Source organism: Brassica napus, chromosome A3, assembly GCF_020379485.1.
Source record: "Brassica napus cultivar Da-Ae chromosome A3, Da-Ae, whole genome shotgun sequence".
In the NCBI taxonomy this organism is placed as follows: domain Eukaryota; kingdom Viridiplantae; phylum Streptophyta; class Magnoliopsida; order Brassicales; family Brassicaceae; genus Brassica; species Brassica napus.
The window spans coordinates 23,966,621-23,988,229 of record NC_063436.1 but is presented as its reverse complement, the minus strand read 5'-3'; the positions used below and the strand labels follow the sequence as shown (position 1 = coordinate 23,988,229).

Here is a 21,609-nt window from a genome sequence, read left to right as displayed (position 1 = left end):
TTATATCAAATTAATTACTTATTTATTTCGTTTAGCTAGCCCTTACTTGACCTCCACGATGGATCGGTCAATCAAAAGAAAATTTCGAGATGATCCAAAGATTCTCAACACAAACAAATATGATCATGATCGAACTTATTATTTTAAACGGTCGTTTATACAATTCTTGTATGACACTCGTCTAAATGACATTTGACACAGTCCAAATAAGAATCCCACGATGATTTTACAAAATCCAATCAGTCTAAACGTCAAAAGATATTTACAAAACAAAATAATAAAAAAATTAAAAGATTTAGCAACGACATGCAGGATTTTGCTCATGCGAAAGTATTCCTCACACGTCAGGAAACTACATGGAAGCTTTAAAAACTATTCAAACATACGTATCAGAACACTAATTAATGATTATCCTAACCACACAAATATTAACTCGCTTAATTAAAAAGGGTGTGACAAAAGAACATCCTTCGCCCAAACAAAGACTCTGGTTTGGTCTCAAAGGTTACTTGCAACTTGCAAGGCATTTGAAGAAAAAAACAACTTTAGCTTTTCTATCAACCTCTCGTAATATCCTTTACGTACTTAGTTTCATCAATGATACCAAAACCTGAGTAAAACATAGAGACTGAGCAAAGGAAAAAGCTACTAGATATGTAGATCAAAGTTGTTGAAGATTATCAAGAAAGTACTAAAGAAGAGATCAAGAAGCCACTTCCAGACAAGACAAGAACAACATGGATACAAAAGGCAATATATAGGTCAAACGTTTCAAACCACAGCTCATTTAGCTAATCTCATACCAACAGGAACGGTTTACGCGTTTCAGCTCTTATCGCCAATTTTCTCAAACGGTGGTCAATGTGATTTAGCTAGCAAGATCATGACATTAACGATTCTAGTGGGCATATGTAGGCTCTCTTGTTTCATACTTAGCTTCACGGATTCTTACAAAGACAAAAAACGGTACAATTTGCTACGGATTAGCAACATTGCGTGGGTTTTGGATCATTGATGGATCGGCAACGCTTCCTCAAGAGTTATCTAAAAAATGTAAAGTAAGGTTTATAGATTCTGCTCATGCTTTCATGTCGTTATTGGTGTTTGGTGCGGTCGTTTTATTCGATAGAAATGCGGTGAGCTGTTTTTTTTTCGCCACTGTCAGCGGAAGCTTTGGAGATTCTCGCGGCGTTGCCGGTAGGGGTTGATCAAGTTTCTTTCTTTTGATGATCTCTGAAAAAAGAGTAACAAAAACCATATAATTTTTCTAATAGAGGTGCATAATGTATTTAAGTTAATCATAATAATTGAAGGTATGCTATATAATAGACTGGTATAATATTTTGGACGGCATACTATTTAAGAACCAAAATCTACGTTTGTCAATCCTCAATATGATTCTAAGTTGGTTAAGCCTATTGAGAATCATATGCAGAGCTAGGAAATAGAGAAACATGATACAATAAAATGGCCTGCATGTTGCTCTGCGTGAGAAGAGAGATGTGATAAAGATGTCATGCAAAGCAATATGGCAATTCCACATATACTGTCAACATATTTGACTTTGAAGTACTTCATTTGCTGATCACAACCTTATTTTTGCATATTTTTCGGTAAATATATATTAGATACGAATTGGTGCCTTAGCTTTTGACTCTGGAATATCACTCATGGCTGAGAGTTTGAGTGCTGCAAGTGGCTGATGTATTATGAAATACATAAAAGTGGTATCACACATTGGATGATAGAACACCTTGGGTTGTTCTTTAACGAAGCATGTACAGATGGAAGCTGGGATTACAATCTTGTAAGTTGCAGAAAAGTGTAGGTGTAGCTTGTGAAACCATATGTGATCTTAAACACGTTTTAGACGTTCTTTTCTCCTCTTTTAATCATTCTCTGTTTTGTCAAAAAAAAATGAAAAGAAAGGTAATTAAGATTACCTCAAATCGCCATCAGACAGCATGCTTATCTGAATGGCCCCGATCACGCCGGATCTAAATATCCGATCCGGCATCAGATCTTTTCTATTCAAGATCTGGCACATTGGACATTGTCCCCTGTGTGCATATCAGGCAGGCGTTGCCCCCCCACGAATCCATCCGTGAGTTAGTCACGAGTCTTCTCGTGAGTCGGGAGAGATTCAATCCCTCCCGGAAATCGGGTACCAATTTGTGTTTCGAACCCTGGTGCTACTCATTTTGCATGCTGAGTCACAACCACTCGCCCTGGTTCGAATTGGTGTCCATACTTACATTTATTTTGTACTTAAAACAAACCTTTGAAATCACAAAATTTAACTCCCGGTTTGGTACGGTTCGGTAAGGATTCACAGAACCAGAGTGATTTTACGCTTTGTCTGAAATAGAGGAACAAAAAAAGAACCTTCCTCTCATCATCATCATCAACCACCGTTTTTGTTTTCGATTCGAATAGATTCATGGCCGCCTTCGATTTAAAGGGTATTTTACATAACGAGCAAGAAGTCAAATATATTTTGTACTTCTCGGAAATGCACAAGCTACGGGTCAATGAAATTGAATCCAAAGCCGGTTTATCAAGTTTCAAAATCGGTTGCTACTTTGCAATCCTCATTGAATAGATAGAGACAGAATCAGGTCTCATGTCGGATAATTATTGTTTCGGGCAGCTTTAAGTTCGTGGGCCTCAGTCATCTATTCTCTGGCCCACACCTGAAATCAGAAAGCTTGAAACTGGACAATTTGTTAAAGCTAACCTAATAGAGTTTATTGCTATAGAAGAAGGAAGAACAAGTTAAAAACATAGCGACAGGAGACGAGAACAAGAGAAATGGTGAGAGATAGAAGGAACAAAGTTCAAATAATGTCATTATTTAAACATGTAACAATTAGAGAAACCGTAGATAGGAGCAAAACGTTTTACCTCTCAAGATTCCAAGTTAAAAGCTCTCAAGCGTTAAACTTATAACAGCCAGTTCTGTTTTGTTTTGTTTTTTTTTTTTTTTTTTGGTGTAAATGTTAAGAACAGCCAGTTCTGTTCTTCAATTTGTCCCTGGTTGTTTTTATTTGAGCTCATTAAAGTGGGTTTTCTATGATGGGGCTTCGGAAAATGTGAAGGGTGTTTCATGGCCGCTTTGTAATTATGAATGCGGTGGGATATGGTTCGTATAGGATGTTTGAAAGTTTTTTTCAAGTTTTTTAATCGATGCTAGAGAAAGAAATGATTGCTATGAGTGCTATGCTTTGTTTATAGTTAAAGAGAGAGTTTTTTGTTTGTTTGTTTTTTGTCAACAAAGAGTTACATTTTGTTTATGTAGAAATAAAATGAAAAAAAAATACTTCTAGAGGTTGTAGATTTGTGTCAAAAGAATAAAGAAAATACTTCTAGAAGTTGTAAGAGATATTGAATGTACCCAAACTTTATTGAAAATCTGTCATGTGTATCTTGTCCACGTAGAAGTCACGGCAAATCAAATACATGGGACCGACACTAATGACTACTTCAACAGTTTATATAGTTCTCCCAAACTTTTTGTGTATTTATTTTTCTAATTTAAGGTATCTAAAATTTATAATTAGATTCAGACTAATTCTAATAAAAGTGCATTTTACAGGTGAACCTGTTCCTAGATATTTAATTAAGATCTAAGTTATGATTTTATATCGGCATGACCATATATGTTTAGTGTCATGAGATATTTTGAATCCAGATTATTTAGCTTTTTAAATCCCGTTTATTAGTAGATCATCTAAATTGTTATATTTATTTTTCTCATGTAGTATATTTTTCTCATGTAGTACTTTCTGAAATTCAAGTTGCGAGACTATTTAGATATTCTTGTAAACTAGTATTTCTTTTCCAAGTTTATCAATACTCTTTGAAAATGATATTTTTACAACTTTATAATAAAACTTGAAAGGTTTCAGGAATCACTAAATATCACGCCGACACAATATAGCATAGTATTTAATATTTATAATTAAAATGTGAATGATGTATAGAAATTATAAGTTGACTACATACATACACATACCAGGTCCATTAGCTGAGTTATCCTGTAGTATGTTAACTTATGATATAATGATTATGTTTTTATTAAAAGAAGTGGATACATACACAATAGTTTTCGATTTGATATAGTTTTTACCATAATTAAGCTTTTTATATAAAAAATCTAGTTTGAATTTTTTGCGTGGATATTTAAACAAATATTTTCCCATTTAAGTTTCTGGTTGTTCATATACGAAAACAAATAAATTTATTTTTATAATAAATCGATTGAAATCTTTGTATCAACCTTTATACATGCATACTTACAGTTTTGGTACAAATAAGTTAAGTTAGCCTGGGCAGGATCTTATTAAAATTACATTTCACAATAATCTGTAAAAATATTGATTAGAAAAAATATGTTTGAGAATTTTGATTGTTTCCCTTTGTTTTTAGTTTGTGTTTGCTTTTTTTTTTGACGTGAGTTTTGTGTTTGCTTTTATGCATCACCGAACAATAGATAAAATTGTGGTTGTTTACAGTATCTATTTTTGTCAATATCGAAAGGAACACGTACGTGTGTAGAAATGCAGAGCACTTGCTCAATTTTGACCAGAGACAACGGTTGATCCATCTGTTTCTTTTTTTTTTTAACTTTTTCCAAACAAACTGAAACCGTGTTTTTATATATCTTTGTCGCCGTGAATTAGACTCTGTATATATCATTAGCCTCTATATATACATCCAGAATTCTCCATTTGAGATTAATTAGAAGCCAAATACTTTCATAAACATTTTCAAGAATAAGAAGAAAAACTTTAAAAGATCGAGCTATCATGGTCAGATCAGAACTAGGAAGAAGGAGATTTTTATCTCGAGCTGAAATGGCGCCGGCGTCAATGATTTCTCGCCGGAGCTGTTCAATGTCTCCGACACTAGAGACCATATTTGAAGAAAGGTCCGATGATTTTAACCATCAAAATTATTATTCAAAAGCTGTTGTGGGCCAACGACACCGTCTCTTCCTTATCGTTCCGGCGATTATATCGGCCGTGTCTTGTGTTTTGTTGTATAGACATGATCGTGTTGTTCGATTTTCTTGAACATGTTACATACATATGCACAAGTATTTCAATGTAATTTATGTATAAGCAGCAGGTAAATGTAAAAGCAGCAGGTAAATGTAATAGCAATATATAATCTTATGTCTCTGTTTCAGTTCATTTCATTCTCAAATTGAATTTTATAACATGTTCTTAATGCTCATAAGTTCTGAATTTTCTTACCAGTAATATATTTTTAACAAGGCTCGAGTTTTTGGCAAATGAAATCATATGAAAACACATCGCCTTAATCCGCAAAGCTAGATATTGTTGAAATTTATGCCGATATAATATTTCAAATATGTTTAAAATAGCTTTTGACCTAAGCAAACACACATTTTCTATATGACTCTTTATTTAACCTTAAATCATGGACATAACTTGTTATTAACAACATATACAAACTGCAGATTGAAGAAGTAATCAGTAGTCTTTGATAGTCTTGTACAACACAAAGTACAAAATCATTGAGAGGAGAAGAGGAAGAAAGATCACAATCCGTTTTGGAGCTTGAACTGGAAAACTACCACATCCTTCTTCAAGAATCGTTTCCAACTTAGGCTGCGAGATGCTCCTCGATAATCGTCTCTGTTGAATCCGATGAAATAGTGAAGGTGTTACCTCTCCCCATGTTTGAATAAACCTCATTTCATTCGCCATTAGCTATGCAGTTTTAAAAGTCTTGTTGTCTTGAAAATGGGCAGAGAAAAAAGAAGAATATTAAGGTGTTGTATGAAGGATTTGATTGTTTTACTCCTGGATTGGAACAAAAGATAGGTTATTTATTTAAAGATCAGAAGACTTTTTTTACGGTTAATTATATAAATATGGGAAAATGCTAATATCCAAAAATATCAAAGATAATGACCTGCTAAATTTAGAAGAGGTTCTAGAAAGTAAAATACAGTGCATACCAAAAAGGTAAGAAAAACAGTTAAGTTAATGTACATACCCCGAAAAATATCAATTTTACTATTTATAGGTAGTTTTTCTCACAACAAAAAAAAATCTACTTAGATATGAATTATGCAATCCGTTATATTGACACTTGACGTTTTTTCTTCTTAAAATCACACAAGTTTGATATTTGTTCTATTATATAACTCATAATATTTAAAAGTTACACATAAGTTTAGCGAATTAGATAATCTTTTCTCTTTGTTATGTTGCTCACTGGACATTTCTATTATTTTATAAGCTATAAAAGAATGAAAAAGGATGTTATTTTTCAAAGTAAATAAATACGTTTATATGTATTTCTTAAAGTAAATAATGAATCATGAACATATTAATCATGGACATAGCAAAAATTAAGGTGTAATATATAAATCATTCAATTTGCAATTTAATTATTAAAATTTATATTAATTATTTAGTTTTTGTTTTTTTTTGTTTTTGTTTTTTGTCATCAAATACAGACTCATATTTAGTATTTGTTTAAATTCCATGAATTTGAGGATCAGCCATGCATACAAATAAAAATAAATAAAATAAGCATTAGAAAGAATTGAAAAAAAAAAAGTGAAGCCATCTTTTCTCAACAGAAAAAATGAATAGAATCGGAAATAAATGAATAAATCGTTTCTCAAATAAATAAATAAATACTAAAAACAATTAAAAAGCATCATTGTGGGGGAAAAGAAACCTGAAACTCCCTTCAATGGCGGAAGAAGAGAAGCCAACTACTCCTACACCTGAGCCCACTCTTCCTTCTCCGCCGGAATCTCCATCAAACCCCGATGATCCGCCGCCGGAAACGCCTACTCCTCCGGCTAAATTCGATCCTAGTCGAAGTAATTCTCTAGTTCCCCTCTTTCTTCTTGCAACATCAAATTGATTTCTAGGGCTTTCATAGCTTATACCCTTCAATTAGACTGATGTAATATCCCCAAAGCTCGTGTCTTTCCCACAAGAACCAATTGGGTTTTGACCAAATGTAGAGAAAGACATCAACTTTGCTTTGATAGAGCTGAATCCGATTGATGTGAACACTTACTCTGTTTCTCAGTTTCAGATTCATTAATGTAACAGATGTGTGTAACAAGTTGAATCACTAATGTTTCTGAAAGATCCATGATTCAGATTCATTCACCATCTTGCTCTGTTTTGCTTCTTTCAACATCTTGTTAAGGATTCTATGTATCTAACCAAAAGCTTTTTTTGACTCTAAAGTGATTGGGATCATCAAGAGGAAGGCTTTGATTAAGGATTTAGCTGCAGCTTACCACTCCGAGTGTATTGCTTATTGCCGAGAGCTTCTTGAGCTTCAAAAGAGAAAGAACGAGGTTAGCAAATTCGATCTCTAGTCTATTCATTGCATGTTTGTTTCTTCATATGTTCTCATGTTTATATGAACTTGTTAGCATTAGGTAGATACATGTTATGTTGTGAAACTAGTTTGTTCTTCCAAGTAGGGATTGAAGTTGTTAAACTTGGATCCTAATCGGGATTCACGTGTTGTTGTAAGTTGTAACATTGTTGAATTTTATTGGGAGATCTAGAAGATCGATCCAATCCAATAGTCAATATTAGGATATACATCAATATATTAGAATATGAAGTTTATCATTATCTATTATATACTATTCCATATTAGTTTAGGAAATTAGTTTGATTTATTCTCTATATAAACTATGCATGTTGTAACATTATTTTCATGAGAGTCTAATATAATTATTCCATAAACACTTTTGTGTTCTTTACTCTCATCAATTTGTCATGGTATCAGAGCCTGAACAAAACTAAAAACATCAAAAACATCCTTATTCTCGTGTTGTCTTGCAAAATCGCAGAACAATCACTTCTCATTCAAAAACTTCTTTATTCACAACTTGAAGAAGAAGATTTTTATTCAATCATAGTCTTGGTGTCTTTGCAAAATCGCAAATCATCAAACTTATTCTCTATTCCTTTGTTTCTCGATTTGAAGCAAGGAAAATTCATTCAACAATTCACATTCATTCATCAACTTTCGTATGGCTATTAGCTCACGAAGATTCAGATTTCTTGACGGCAGTCTACCGGCAGCCGATTCACCCTACCGTGAAGATTGGAGAGCAAACAATCATCTCATTGTAGGATGGATAAAACAAACATTCAACCAAAACTTAGATCATCTATCTCGGCTTGCAAAATCGCAAGCTATGAGACATTCATCAAGCTTCCGCAACGATTAGTGCATGAGCTACTTCTACCACCTAATTTGAAGATTGTTCAATCTCATACGTGTTACCACGTATGAGCTTGAAGGAGGGTATTGGGAGATCTAGAAGATCGATCCAATCCAATAGTCAATATTAGGATATACATCAATATATTAGAATATGAAGTTTATCATTATCTATTATATACTATTCCATATTAGTTTAGGAAATTAGTTTGATTTATTCTCTATATAAACTATGCATGTTGTAACATTATTTTCATGAGAGTCTAATATAATTATTCCATAAACACTTTTGTGTTCTTTACTCTCATCAATTTGTCAAATTTGCTCTTTCTGTGCAGCCGTTTCTGTACACGAAAGCTCCAGAAGATCTGAGAAAAGTGACGTTGAGGTCTTCTTCCAAACGAGCTAAGAAAAAACGTTAAAAAAAAAGAGAATGTGTATGATGCTTAGTTCTACGTGGGTATGATGTTTATTGAACCGGTGCTTATATTTTAGATGGAGTTGTGAAATGATTGAAACTTCATTCGATTATCTAAGTTTATATACAGAAGTTACACTTCCACGGTTACTTACATCCATTCTAAAGACATCTTCTAACTAAGAATTATAGGAAAGGCCCCTAAATTTTTCCACATTGGGCCTTAATTTGGACATTCTTGTCCAAATAATTAGACTGGAAATTTTAGTTTTATAATTTTACTATTTAATTAGTTTTCTTTTGATTCTTTTTTTAAGAATTTTTTTTTTAAATCTCTTTTTGACTCTCATATTTTATTCTCATTTTTCTATATTCATAAAATTTAAGATTTTTAGTTGTAAAAATAAATAAATATATAATTTAAACGGTCATTCAGTTTTTTAATCAATTTTAGTTGATATAGTATTCACTTGTATATATAACTAAACTTATGGTTATTGTTTATATCTAATTAATAAAAGAGAACATAGAACATATTATATGTGGAACTACATTTTAGGTCTATATAGTGTAAATATATGATTATTTAGAATTATTTATTTTTAAATAGAAAATCCGGTTCGACCGGTTGAACCGGTCCGACCACTTAACCAGTAGCTTTTTCGAGTTGGTATCCGGTCCGGTTTTAAAAACATTGGTTTTATCCATAATTTTTTTTTGGAGTTAACTTTTTTTCTATAAATTCGTCACATTTTGTATTTTGTCTCCTTTAAATTAATTTTTATTTTTATCATCATTTCGTCGCTTTAATTATAGTATTAAACCTCGATGGAAATATGACTTTGAACTCACTATAAGTCTATAACCATATATAAATTATATAGATATTGCAACAATATCTACTATCATGGGTGTATGTTGTGGTCCTTCCATGATTATCTGAAAGATAATTAACCAATAAAGATCAAAGTTTAGTACATAGGCTATTTGAACTAATTTACATGTAATGGGTAATCATAAATTAATTAGAGTGAATCTAATAATAGAAAGGTATATACCTCAGGGTGGACCTATCTTTCAAATCGTAATTAGGGTTTATTCCATATAGAGCATGTACAAGCTTAATGGACAAAAGTAATCATGAGTCACGACCCACTAGATTCATTAATGGTCCATTTTAAAAGCACATCAACTTCGCTTATATTTTAATGTACACTCTTAGTTAATACACTTGATCCAATTGGTCATGAAAAAATCTCATATAATAACTTTTATGTAGTTTTGCTGTCTCTTAGTATTTTGTTAGAATAAACAAAAAGATAAATTAAGTTGATAAAAAAATGAATCAACTTGGTACTGTTTTGTTGGACTAATATAAAAATAATTTTACATTTTGTTTCAGTCACGGCTATGAAATCTTATCTAGATGAATGAACTACACATACAACAAACCAATCAGTCAGTGGATTATGCTCATCGATATAGATATATCATGATTCAGAAGTTCTTTTGTCAAACATAAGCAGTCTTTATCGTTGAACTTACTTTCGTATATATATGTATAAGTGATATGATGATTCGTCTACATGTTCATTTTGTTCCAAAAGAAAAAAAAAGAGACTAAAGTGAAATATTATAAAATAGTTAGATCTTTTATTTGTGTGCAAGGCAGTACGTAACGCACATAGTTGCAATGACCAGAAAATAGTACATGTGCACTATAAAAGGCTGTTTATAAAATCATAACATCACATCACTAACTGTGGTCAAAACAGTACCACTACATTACGAATCTAGTAAAGATTCAGATCCATGCATTAGTTTCATTTCCTAATTATTTATAATAGTTTAGTTTTATTGATATTTACAATATCAATACTCTTAACGTTTAAATTCCTGAAATATATAACACGTAAAATGCATAATACTTATTCTACAGGCCCAATGTTTTATTTTTCTTTTCCACTTTTACTACTTTAGGTATGTTTATTGTAGTTTCGTATCAAACGATCAGAAGGTTTGAGTGTTCGATTGACGTCGTGTTCAAAACTCCCGTAGATCTTTAATTTTGTTTTAAAAAAAAAAAAGTATATTTTTAATAATTATAGTTTGAGAATACTTATAATACACCAGAAAGTATTTGGTATTCTGCAAAATAACTCTAGGATTTTGTATGCACACGTACACGAGGTTATGTACATCCTAGCTAGCCTAAAAGCAATATATAACTTTTTGTATAAACAATGTTTCCAGTTTTCACGAATATTATTTTCTTATTTTTTTTTTGTCATCTCTTTATTATTAAAAGGTCCAAAAAACCAACAAAGGACAACAAATATACAAACAAGACCCAACATAAAGGCCTCAAAGAAAAACGTAAACATGGACAAACTTAAAAGCCCAAACAGTAGAAAATTCTAAGGGTGAACAGTGACGCTTCGCCGACAGCACATAGCCACATGTAGCTCCTAGAAGGACGAAGAAGACATGTGGCTCATAAGCGGAAACGTCACCCACGTAACCGGCCTGAAGCTCGCCGCCGGAGCATTTAATCGAGCACTCCACCGGAACACACCGGAAACAGGAAGCTCAAGATCAAACCGCACCAACAACGACGAAAGACAATGAAACGCTAAGAAAACTGAAAAACCAAACAAACAAACCGGACAAATCCAGTTAAAAGATCAACCCAACATCGGAGATGAAACGATGATAGGAAGAAAGGTAAGCCGGCCAATACGGCGCTGGACATACGGCCAAGATCAACGCTATGGAAGCTGCCGCCTGCCAGAAGAGAAGTCGGCCAAGACAACGTTAACGAAACCGCCGCTTGCCAGAGTCAAAGCCCGAACGCTGGAGTTGATGCCGTTGAGAATCCGGTGAATCGATGGAGATAACACATCACCATCCCGTTGATTTCACACAGCCAGAAAGATGAAGCTCTCTCTCTAAAAGATACGAGAGAGATAAGAGAGAGAAAGCTTTTTATTTTATTTTCTTATTTATTATGTTTAGAGGTCAAGCGATAAAATGTAAAATAAGAAAAACGCATATTTGATCCCAAAAAAACGCATATAAAACTTAGAAGATTGGTGAATTACCAAAGTTAACATGGACAACAACATCAAAGAAGAAACCAGATTATAGGTTATAGAATTCTTTAGAAATTAATTGAAAAAGCAGAAACCTAAAATTTTATACAGTCTTATAAAAACACCATTGTTGGTTTTTTCATCATGATTTGAGACAAATAATAATAATAAAACATGAGAAAAAAAAAGAATAAATACATTCATTTTATCTGATTTTTTGAGAAACCACTATATTTATAATATTTTAAGGGTATCATTTTTAAATATTAAAAGTTAAATTATATTGAAATATTAATATATATATATATATATTGCAGTTTTTTTTTTGGACAACTATGGGGATGATTGGTTGGGGCTGTAGATGCTCTGGACAGCCAAAATTTAGTCTACAGCTATATATGTCAACCAATCGAGCTTTGCTTTTTTTTTAAAAACTCACAGCAAAAAAATCTCTGAAAAATCAAAATATAGCTGTAGAGAGCTTTATTTTCAGAGCTAAAAATTAGTGCTTTAGAAATCTACAGCAAGGAAAGCTACATCAAATAAATCTACAGATTAAATTCTACAGCAAAAAATATAAAGGTACAACACTTACCAATCATCCCCTATATAATAAAGTATATATTACAGTTTAAAAACTGTGTTTGAGAGCGATAAATAGAGAGTAAGCAGAAATTTGGATGACCAAGAAGCAGACACGTGCAGTGGTCTGGTAAAGGCAACAGTGATCGAGAAGTCAGCAAGTGTCCGTTAAGACAGCGACACGTGCTCTCGAGCCCGTCGTGAACCACTTGCTCCTCTTTTTGCTTCTCGTTTATTCTTCTTAATTACTACTATTATTGAATTCCACAAATCACATTAACTATCCCCCTTATTAAAGTTGATTCAAATTGCGCGAATGCAAACATATATTTAGCTCTTAAATTAATCTATAGGTGTTTATTCTAGTATGAGTTTAAGCGGTGTGACATAAGATATGACATAATATGTATTATAAAACAATATATGGGTCTGCATTCTTGATAAATATGATTAGTAGGTGGAAAATAAACTTGTAAAGCTATCTAGAGTAAAAAGTAGTTATATATAGTATATATGTTTGTTGCATATATAAGCATATATATGTTTATTTGCATAAATATGTGTAGTTTTGGGTTTAATATCAATGCTAAAGGATAACTCACTTAACATTACGTGAAATTTAGTTAAAACAAGTTTCGCAGTGTCGCGTTATAGCTACTTCTCAGCTTATTTCTTGATCTTCTAGACCAGTGTTAGGGTGTTTAAGCATATTTCTACAAAGAATCAAACAATGTGATGAATACTACTATCATTTATTTTGGACCCTCGAGACGAAGTAATATTGCCAAGCTTTCTATAAAGAAGACTTTCCGATCAATGGTTAAAGAGATCAAAAGATGCTAACTCCCTGAGGTTAGCTACTCAGTCTCCAATACAGATCACTTGAAATTTCGTACTCAAAAGAGGATAAGATTCTCGCGTAGAGATATTATCTCATAGTAGGTTACAAAAAAAAAACGATTTAACTCATTATAGCTACAAAATGCTTAAAGCAGATATTTACATATGTTCGCCCTAATTCTCTCCCAGACGTGAATATCGAGGCGCCGCATCTGAGACAGCTCTCCGACGCCGGTGGAGCCACTGCTCGCCGGCGTCGACCTCCACGTACTTGTAGTTTCGTTTTGTTGCTTCTTTCCTCCTTGTTCACCCTTTTGTTTCTCTTTTTTCTTTCTCTCGGGTTGGACTGGTCCGCAAGGGGGGTGACTCCGACTGGTGTTTTGGCTTCTGGTTTGATGTCAACCATCTCTGTCAATGCTCACTCTTTCTCTGCCCCAGATCTAGCATCTGAGCTTTTCTATGGTGCTCAATCACCGCTCAATCACAAACCTTCTCTTCTGGATCTGAGATCCGGATCTGAACCCTTCTCGGAAAACCTCCGAAGATTACTCTCCATCACCTTCGTGCACGGGCTAGCCGCTGGTATGGTAGGAGGCAGATGGACCTCCATCAACGAGAGCTCTGCACTTCACTTTAAAACAGACACTACGCCTATTCTCGATGCTCGAGTTCCACTCCTATCGCGACAACCAGAGCTGAAAACACGATGTCGATTCTCCAGCTCCATCCCGACAGCGTTATGTCCTACTCTGACCTGTCTCACCAATCTTCCTGAACCTTCTTGTTCACTGCAGAAAAAAATCACAAGCCATGACGGCTCTGAGCTCTCACCGCAAATCCTCGCAGATGTACACAACAACGAAAGCTTACTCTCCTTAAGCTTTTCAGACTTCATTGACCAGAGGCTCGACTTTGGTTCTGGCAAATCCTTATGGCTCCAACACGGTAATGTTGGAAGTGAAAGTATATGCCTGGACTCACTGCTTGCCCCTTTGGAATCTATTGAGAAGCTCATCCTTATGCCCGTTGACGTGAAGGTAAAAAGATCAGTATTGCCTAATTTGTATCATTCATGTCTTCATACCATTGTCTTAGGCGCACATCATACATGCTTCATGAGTTCGTGCTTTACATTGTCAATTTCTGTTCGACCGGCCTGTGTTTGTGGGATTCAACACTTAGTTTGGCGACACAAGTTGAAACATCCACGAGTGATAGACTCAGAAGTACATACGTTCCTCCTTAGTGCAATCTTTGGAATTGTTCCAAATGTCTCAAGTGTAACTCACCATCAACGTCCAACTCCGACAAGAGCAAGTACCACATCAATATTATTATTATTATGTTGGAATCTATCGAAGCTTGAAGATTGTAGTCCTTTAGCTTTTTCCACTCTTAGAAAGGCTAGCCAAACTTCCTCATGCCAGGGCCATGAGAGATCCTTTCCCACCTTCCTCCGCTTTGCAGGAGTGACAACTTCCATCAAAGACTTCCTTCATGAGAAGGACCCCTGTCTTGGCTGCATAGCCAATGATCATTGTCGATTTCCTTACCGCTTGATACCTTGTGTGATGGTTCGTTTGGGACCGGAAGGTACAACGATACTCACCCCGGTGAGAATCGAGGTTGTGGAGCGCCCACCGTCACAATATACGGTGACTATTTCTGGTGAAGAATTTGAAGGACGGTGTAATCTCTCTAGAGGTTTCCTCGTACGTGGCACCTTTGATAACTCTTCCAACTTGTTATCAAGTTTATCTAAGCTTGTGTCTCTATCTCTTTACTGCCTTGTATTGAACGTTTTCCTTAGGATCGCACATCCAGTCTTAGATGTTGCTTTTATCTTTGTAGCTGGCTAAATTATGAATGAAATATGTTTGTGTTACAAAAAAAAAAAAAAGAAGATATTTACATATATATTGTGCAAGTAACTGTCTCCATCCACACACGTACATTTAGGAATAAATTTGTATAAACCATCGAGCACAAGCTACAGAGTAAGTAGGTAATGATATTCAAGTTATGTAGGCCTAATACGATACGACCTAGTTGAAAAAGATCCGACTTCATTTTTCTCGTCTTTCTTTTGATGATATCTCTATTTGCTTCTTTTTTTTTAAATGTATCATCAGAATATAACCACAAAAATTACCGAATACAACATGCATAATCAGTCACCAATCAGAATACCAACCAAAATCTTGAAGGTGGTCAACTTAAATAATTTTTGAAAAGACATATCTACAAAGCTTCTACATTTAACAAAAAAAAAAAACAAAGCTTCTACATGTATTACCTTTTTATTTGCAATAATGCTATAGCCAACGATCCCACATCAATGGTTTATTTAGCTATTTCTATTAATTTCAAGAATTGATTTAGTTTTGTATCACACTTAATAAAAGTATATGTTTTGAATTTTATTTTAAAGTTGGTAAATATATAAACTGTTGTGTGCGTGTCTTATTTAATGCCAAAATCAGACAAATTTTGTCCGCTTTGAAAAAATTAAACCATTTTACATTAAATAGGGGAATATGGCAATTCCAATATTTAAATCTTTTACATCCAATAAAATTAAACCATTTTATATTCAATAAATCATAAATATTATTTCCAAGCTAAAGGATGATAATTTAATTCAGATATTTTATAGAGGAATATGGCAATTGAGTGAAAAAGTCATGTAATAAAGGGTAGAACTGGAAATAAACAGAGAAGACTGGTTTGTGTCCAATCTCTCTCTCTCTCTCTCTCTCTGATCATCACTCCTTTAAATCACCATCAAAGAAATTCCAATTTTCTCGGATTTTCTTTCTAAATTGTTATTCTCACAATCCCTAAAACCCTAGCCCTCTTTCACGCAACCCAGCTCAAAGCTCAAGCTCCTCTGTTCCTGTAAGTCTCAGATTATCTTATAAAGTTTTGAACTTTTCCCGGAAAAATAAAATAAAACCAATCAGATAAAGAATCGGAATTTTGAGTTCTTTTTTTCTTTCAATTACGATTCGAAAAGACCAAATTCAGATCGATGATTTAGATATCTTGATGAGAGTTTCTAAACCAGGAAAGCCAAATTCAATTTAGAAAGAAACCTCTCCTATTTTGTTTCAAACAAATCAAGCAAGAGAGCTTGACACCTGTTTCATCTAGAGTCCAACGATCTGCATAGAATCCAGAACACTATAGCAATAAATTTAATTTAATTTATCTACTTGTTGGTAACTATGAAACAACAACTCAATTTATTATACTATTTATTTACATAATTAGAACACACACCCTAATAACTCTTTATGTACAGATTGAACTCGGTTTCTGCATCTTTTGTCTTGTTATCTTTAAAGTCTCCATTGATACTCGCTTCAGCCGAAAGTTGCCGTGTTCATATCAATTAACTAGCTTAATTATTTTTTATCATAGCTTCTGATTCTCCTTGTAGCTGTTCTTTGATTTCTCACCTTAATTATCAGTGTTATTAAAGATCATCATCTTTAAACCCATTTTATCAAAATCATCTTTTTCAATCTGTCAGATCTAAAAGAGTAGATCATAAATTCCAAATCAGAATAACTGATACATCTTAAATATGTACATAAATGAAAGTCATCCCTTAGTAAAGACTGTAGATAAAGATATAACATATGCTTATATATATATATATATATATATAGAGATTTGTTCTTCTGATGAGATTGTTTCTTTGGTTTTATTTTCATCTTGTTATTGCAGGCCTGAGATTGTTTCAGGCAGTGCTTTTGATGACTCTGCAAACACAGCTGCAGACAAGCTTAAACGAAGCATGTATCTACTGACTTTGATGGTGAAATATCAAAAACCCTAATTTAATTTAATTTAATTTTTCTTTTCCTGAATTTTTCCTCTGAGGGTTTTTATCATCAATGCTCACACATTACACAGTGGGTAAGCAATAAAAACTTCAAAGTCCCAACCTTTACTCCTTTAAATCCCAATAAAACCCACACAGAAAAAAAAACCCTTTAGATTTTTAATTTTGGGGGGAGGGAACAAAAAAAAATGCCCTAAATGGTTATAGAGAAGCTTAGGAATGAGAGTATTGGTGATGATGAAATGATTGGAGATCTGATGAAGAACAACAATGGCGACGTCGTGGATAACACCAACAACAACCGGTTAAGCCGGTGGCATCACAACTCTTCAAGGATCATTAGGGTTTCGAGAGCTTCCGGTGGCAAAGATCGACACAGCAAAGTCTGGACTTCCAAAGGCCCACGTGACCGGCGCGTCCGGTTATCAGTCTCCACCGCTCTTCAGTTCTACGATCTCCAAGACCGGTTAGGCTACGATCAGCCGAGCAAAGCCGTCGAGTGGCTCATCAAAGCTGCTGAAGATTCAATCTCCGAGCTCCCTTCGCTCAACAACACAAATTTTCCGATGAACGATGACGACAATCAGATTCCGACACTAACCGGTGCTTCTCCTACCGCTGCTGCGGCTGCGGCTAACTCGTTGTCTAAATCTGCTTGTAGTAGCAATTCGGACACGAGCAAGAACTCTTCTGGTTTGTCTCTTTCGAGGTCGGAGCTGAGGGATAAGGCTAGAGAACGAGCTAGAGAGAGAACAGCTAAAGAGACCAAGGAGAGAGACGGTAATAACAACCACCATACGACTTCGTTTACCGATCTGTTAAATTCCGGTTCGGATCCGGTTAACACTAACCGGCAATGGATGGCTCCTTCTTCATCGCCTGCTCCTATGGAGTATTTCAGCTCCGGTTTGATTCTCGGGTCGGGTCAGACCCACTTCCCGATCCAAACAAACTCTCACCCCTTCTCATCGATCTCCGACCATCATCATCAACATCATCCTCATCAAGAGTTTTCCTTCGTTCCCGACCATCTGATATCTCCGGCAGGATCCAACGGCGGTGGAGCTTTCAATCTCGACTTCAACATGTCGACAACCTCCGTGGCCTCCACCGGGTTCAGTGGTTTCAACAGGGGGACCCTTCAGTCCAATTCAACTAATCATCATCATCATCATCAGTCTTTTCTTGCCAATCTACAGAGGTTTCCATCATCAGAAGGTGGTGGAGGTCCACAGTTCTTGTTCGGTACCGGTGCACTGCCTGCAGAGAATCAACACCCGCACCACAACAACAACAACAATCACCAGTTTCAGCTTTACTATGAGAATGGATGCAGAAACTCAGACCAAAAGGGTAAAGGCAAGAACTGATGACACTGTGTTACCATTTGCATCTTTTGTTTTATGTTTCTTTATTTGTTTTTGCTTCATTCATCACACAAGTGTGATCAATCTTCTTCTTCTTGGTTTATCTTCTGATTACCATCGTTAATGTGTGTTAAATCTTTTTTGAATTGGGTTTGTAATGTTGTATTTGTGATAATATCATTTTGTTTGTGGTTTATTATTATTTTTGGCATGAATTTTTTTTTAATCTCTTTAATTAATTGTTATAGTACTAAGACACTGTTTCTTGGTATTCATGAACAAGTATAGGTCAAGGTAATAGGGCGAGCCTTTTAAGAATACTAGATTGAATCAAATCAAATATCAGAAGAAGTAAAATACGGAAATTAAAATGAAGAGACCACAAACTCAAAATGAAAATGAAAATATAAAAATTTCACATTGATGAGAAGAAAAATAATTATGATAGATAACTGAAACTGAAAATTTAGGGCAATGCCCATTATGTATTGAAGAGAGTGAAAATTAAAATTATTTGTCTCCTGTCGTGATCTCTGTTTGGTTCCCTTCTTCCTTAGCATCTCTCATGTCTTTCTTTCTGTCTCTCTCTATATGTATTGGTTCATATCTATCTATATAGGAGTATAATATTTGATATATCTTCCCCATTTGACAGCTGTTGTCTTCAACAATGGCTATTCCCAAATTTTCATAATTTTTGTTACGATCTGTTTTTATTATTTTAAGTTTTTTTTTTTTAAAAACGTTTTGTTTCATGGGCTACTTGATCTTCTTCTTCTGCACCCACATGGCTAACCCATCTTTTAGGGTACTAGACAAACTATTATTAAATTCATTCTTTTAGTTGTTTATTTATTTTAGGAAAGCTTTCAACTTTAGTGTGGTTTTGGGATTTAAAGTAAAGTTGGTGTACTTGTGTTTCATGTGTTCGGAGGGCTTTATCATGTTTACAGAAAATAAAAAGGATTCCTTCAAGTAACTTTTATACAATCTTCCTTAATTACATTTAAAATTTTGCTGATAAATGGCAAATTCCTATACTTTTTTTAGTTCAAAAATAAATTTATAGACTTTGAATCAAAACTTGTTTACTGCAAGATTTTGTGCATCCGATTTTGCTTATTTCGTGAGTATTAAGGTATTTCTTGGTGTTTCGAGTTCCAATGTTTGATATCGTCTCTGTTCATCATCTTTAACACACATTTTTCGAATTGATTACTCTTCTCTGCATCTTCTGTATGGAGAGAGTCAAATGGTCCATATTAGTATTTATTATGATAAGTTTTTGTCACATTTATAATGATTAAAAGATTGAGACAAAAATATCGTTTAAAGTCAATGGTCCATATTTACAAATGGAAAATGATAGAAAGAAGGCAACAAAATGATCCTTTTGAGAGTTATATCGAACGTTCTTTTTTTTCCGAATGGATCACAAGCCAGTTCCAAACCAAAAGAAAACTAAAGACTGTAGTTCTAGAAACTAGTAGTATTCAAAATAAAAACACAAGTGCTATTTTGTGGTAATATGAAAATTTATCTATCTGTCATGAAATATTTGAAGCTATTTTAGCCACGGTGATACACGGCTGTTTCAAAAAAAAATACTAAGAAAGCAATTGGGCTTTGAATATGGATTAATATTTCTTATAAGATAATGGATTTAAGGCCCACGTCACTTACGCCTGCCCCTCTTAGGGCCTGACTGGTTTAACCGCAGCGGTTACGGTTGCGGTTGCGGGAGTTTGCGGATGCGGGTGGTTGCGGTTTCTAGCGGTTTTAAGAGATTTGTACGACTGGTTCTGCGGTTAGAAATTTGTGCGTTTGCGGGATACTTATGACTGGTTAACTACCAAATGCAGCAGCAGTTAAATAATAAATTAATAATATTTACATTTTATACAATTATAAAAATATCAAAAATAATAATATTATAATAAATATAAAATTTATATTTAGAAAGTTATAGTTTAAATTTTTTAAAAATATAGAAAATATTTTTATTTTAAAGTTTTATAATATTAATTAAAATTTAATTGATATATTTTAGCATTTTTATAATTTCAATTTAATTTTTTTATTGAATTTTTTTATTTTTGTATTTATATTGTTTTGGAAAAAAATAATTTTTTTTATCCTCCCGCAAACGCCCGCAACCGCAAACGCTAGCTGGAACCAGCTTTTGAATTTATGAGGTTCAGAGCGATTTGGAGCGATTTGGAGCGGTTTAGAGCGGTTTGAACGATTGTTGCAAAACGCCAGCAACCGCTACCAACCGCAAAAGCTGCGTTTGCGGGTGGTAGCGGGAAAACCAGTCATACCCTTACAGACAAGACGTGATAATCTATATCGTCTTTTCCGACAATAGTCTCAGCTGCGGATTGACGCCGTAGATTAATCCCAGGGTTTCCCGAGCCCTCGGATCTGAAGCTCAGAAGATTACTACTACGAACGAACAAGCATCATCTTCTAGGTATCTTCTGGTCTTGATTCGTGTTTGTTGATGGATTTTGGTAGTGTTTACGAACTTGGTTCCTTGTTGATTGTTCTTTCTTGTGTGTTCTTGATGTTTTAAGTATATATACAAGAAACAAGAACCTGTTGTGGAAAATGGAACACGAAGAAGCAGAGAGAAGCACCACCATCGTTGCATCAACCTCCGAAGAGTCGTCGAGTTTAGATGCGATAGCTCGAGTGAGGAAGCTCTTGTTTCGCCAGATGCTGGTTGGAATCAAAGACGGGAGATTCTTCCTTGGCAGTTTCCATTGCATTGACAAGCAAGGAAACATACTTCTCCAAGACGCTGTCGAGTATCGCAGCATAAGAAGATCGTCTCCTTCGCCTACCGAACAGCGTTGTCTTGGTATGATACTAATCCCTGCCTCTTGCAGGACGTCTTGCCATGTCGATTGCTCTGTCGAGGAACAGCTTTCGTTGATCCAGCTTAAAGAGTAGAAGAGCCTCGAGAGATTGTGTAACTAAACACTAGTCTTTTATTATGGATTTGGTCTCTTCACTATGCTTAAAAGCAAAATTTTATTACATGTCATTTGTATGTTTTACCCTTTTGAAAATCATTTTTGTATTTACATTTAGAAGAACAGAGTTATCTCTATGTACACATAGATTGGTAAAAAAGATCACATAATTCACATCCCTATTGGGTGAAGGTATCTCTCTGCACAACCCACCTAATTGGGTTGATGTCTGCATCGG

At 34.4% G+C, this 21,609-nt stretch overlaps 4 protein-coding genes and 1 pseudogene across 5 annotated transcripts; all 5 read left to right on the top strand.

The window, feature by feature from the left end:
- Window positions 1-654: 654 nt before the first annotated feature.
- Window positions 655-5,200, top strand: LOC125607113 (annotated as a pseudogene).
- LOC106444379 lies at window positions 4,590-5,200 on the top strand. Its single transcript, XM_013885856.3, has one exon. The coding sequence runs from the start codon at window positions 4,809-4,811 to the stop codon at window positions 5,073-5,075; it is 267 nt and encodes an 88-aa protein (XP_013741310.2). The 5' UTR covers window positions 4,590-4,808; the 3' UTR covers window positions 5,076-5,200.
- Window positions 5,201-6,631: 1,431 nt separating this feature from the next.
- On the top strand, window positions 6,632-8,812 carry BNAA03G58270D (E3 ubiquitin-protein ligase RNF19B). Its single transcript, XM_013885857.3, has 3 exons — window positions 6,632-6,868; window positions 7,248-7,360; window positions 8,583-8,812. Exons 1-3 carry the CDS (start codon window positions 6,736-6,738, stop codon window positions 8,664-8,666), a joined length of 330 nt encoding a protein of 109 aa, XP_013741311.1. The 5' UTR covers window positions 6,632-6,735; the 3' UTR covers window positions 8,667-8,812.
- Window positions 8,813-9,007: 195 nt separating this feature from the next.
- On the top strand, window positions 9,008-18,589 carry LOC106440183 (transcription factor TCP2-like). Of its 2 annotated transcripts, none has more exons than XR_007338432.1 (2): window positions 9,008-16,074; window positions 16,909-17,232. XR_007338432.1 is itself a non-coding variant. In XM_048776850.1 (2 exons), the coding sequence occupies exon 2, from the start codon at window positions 17,224-17,226 to the stop codon at window positions 18,394-18,396; it is 1,173 nt and encodes a 390-aa protein (XP_048632807.1). In that variant the 5' UTR covers window positions 15,861-16,074; window positions 16,909-17,223; the 3' UTR covers window positions 18,397-18,589. The 2 variants fall into 2 exon arrangements, 1 of the variants encoding a protein (XP_048632807.1); XM_048776850.1 differs by having other exon boundaries at window positions 15,861-16,074; window positions 16,909-18,589.
- Window positions 18,590-20,696: 2,107 nt separating this feature from the next.
- LOC106444381 lies at window positions 20,697-21,494 on the top strand. The gene is made up of 2 exons (XM_013885858.3): window positions 20,697-20,866; window positions 20,970-21,494. The coding sequence occupies exon 2, from the start codon at window positions 21,004-21,006 to the stop codon at window positions 21,346-21,348; it is 345 nt and encodes a 114-aa protein (XP_013741312.1). The 5' UTR covers window positions 20,697-20,866; window positions 20,970-21,003; the 3' UTR covers window positions 21,349-21,494.
- The last annotated feature ends 115 nt before the right edge of the window (window positions 21,495-21,609 follow it).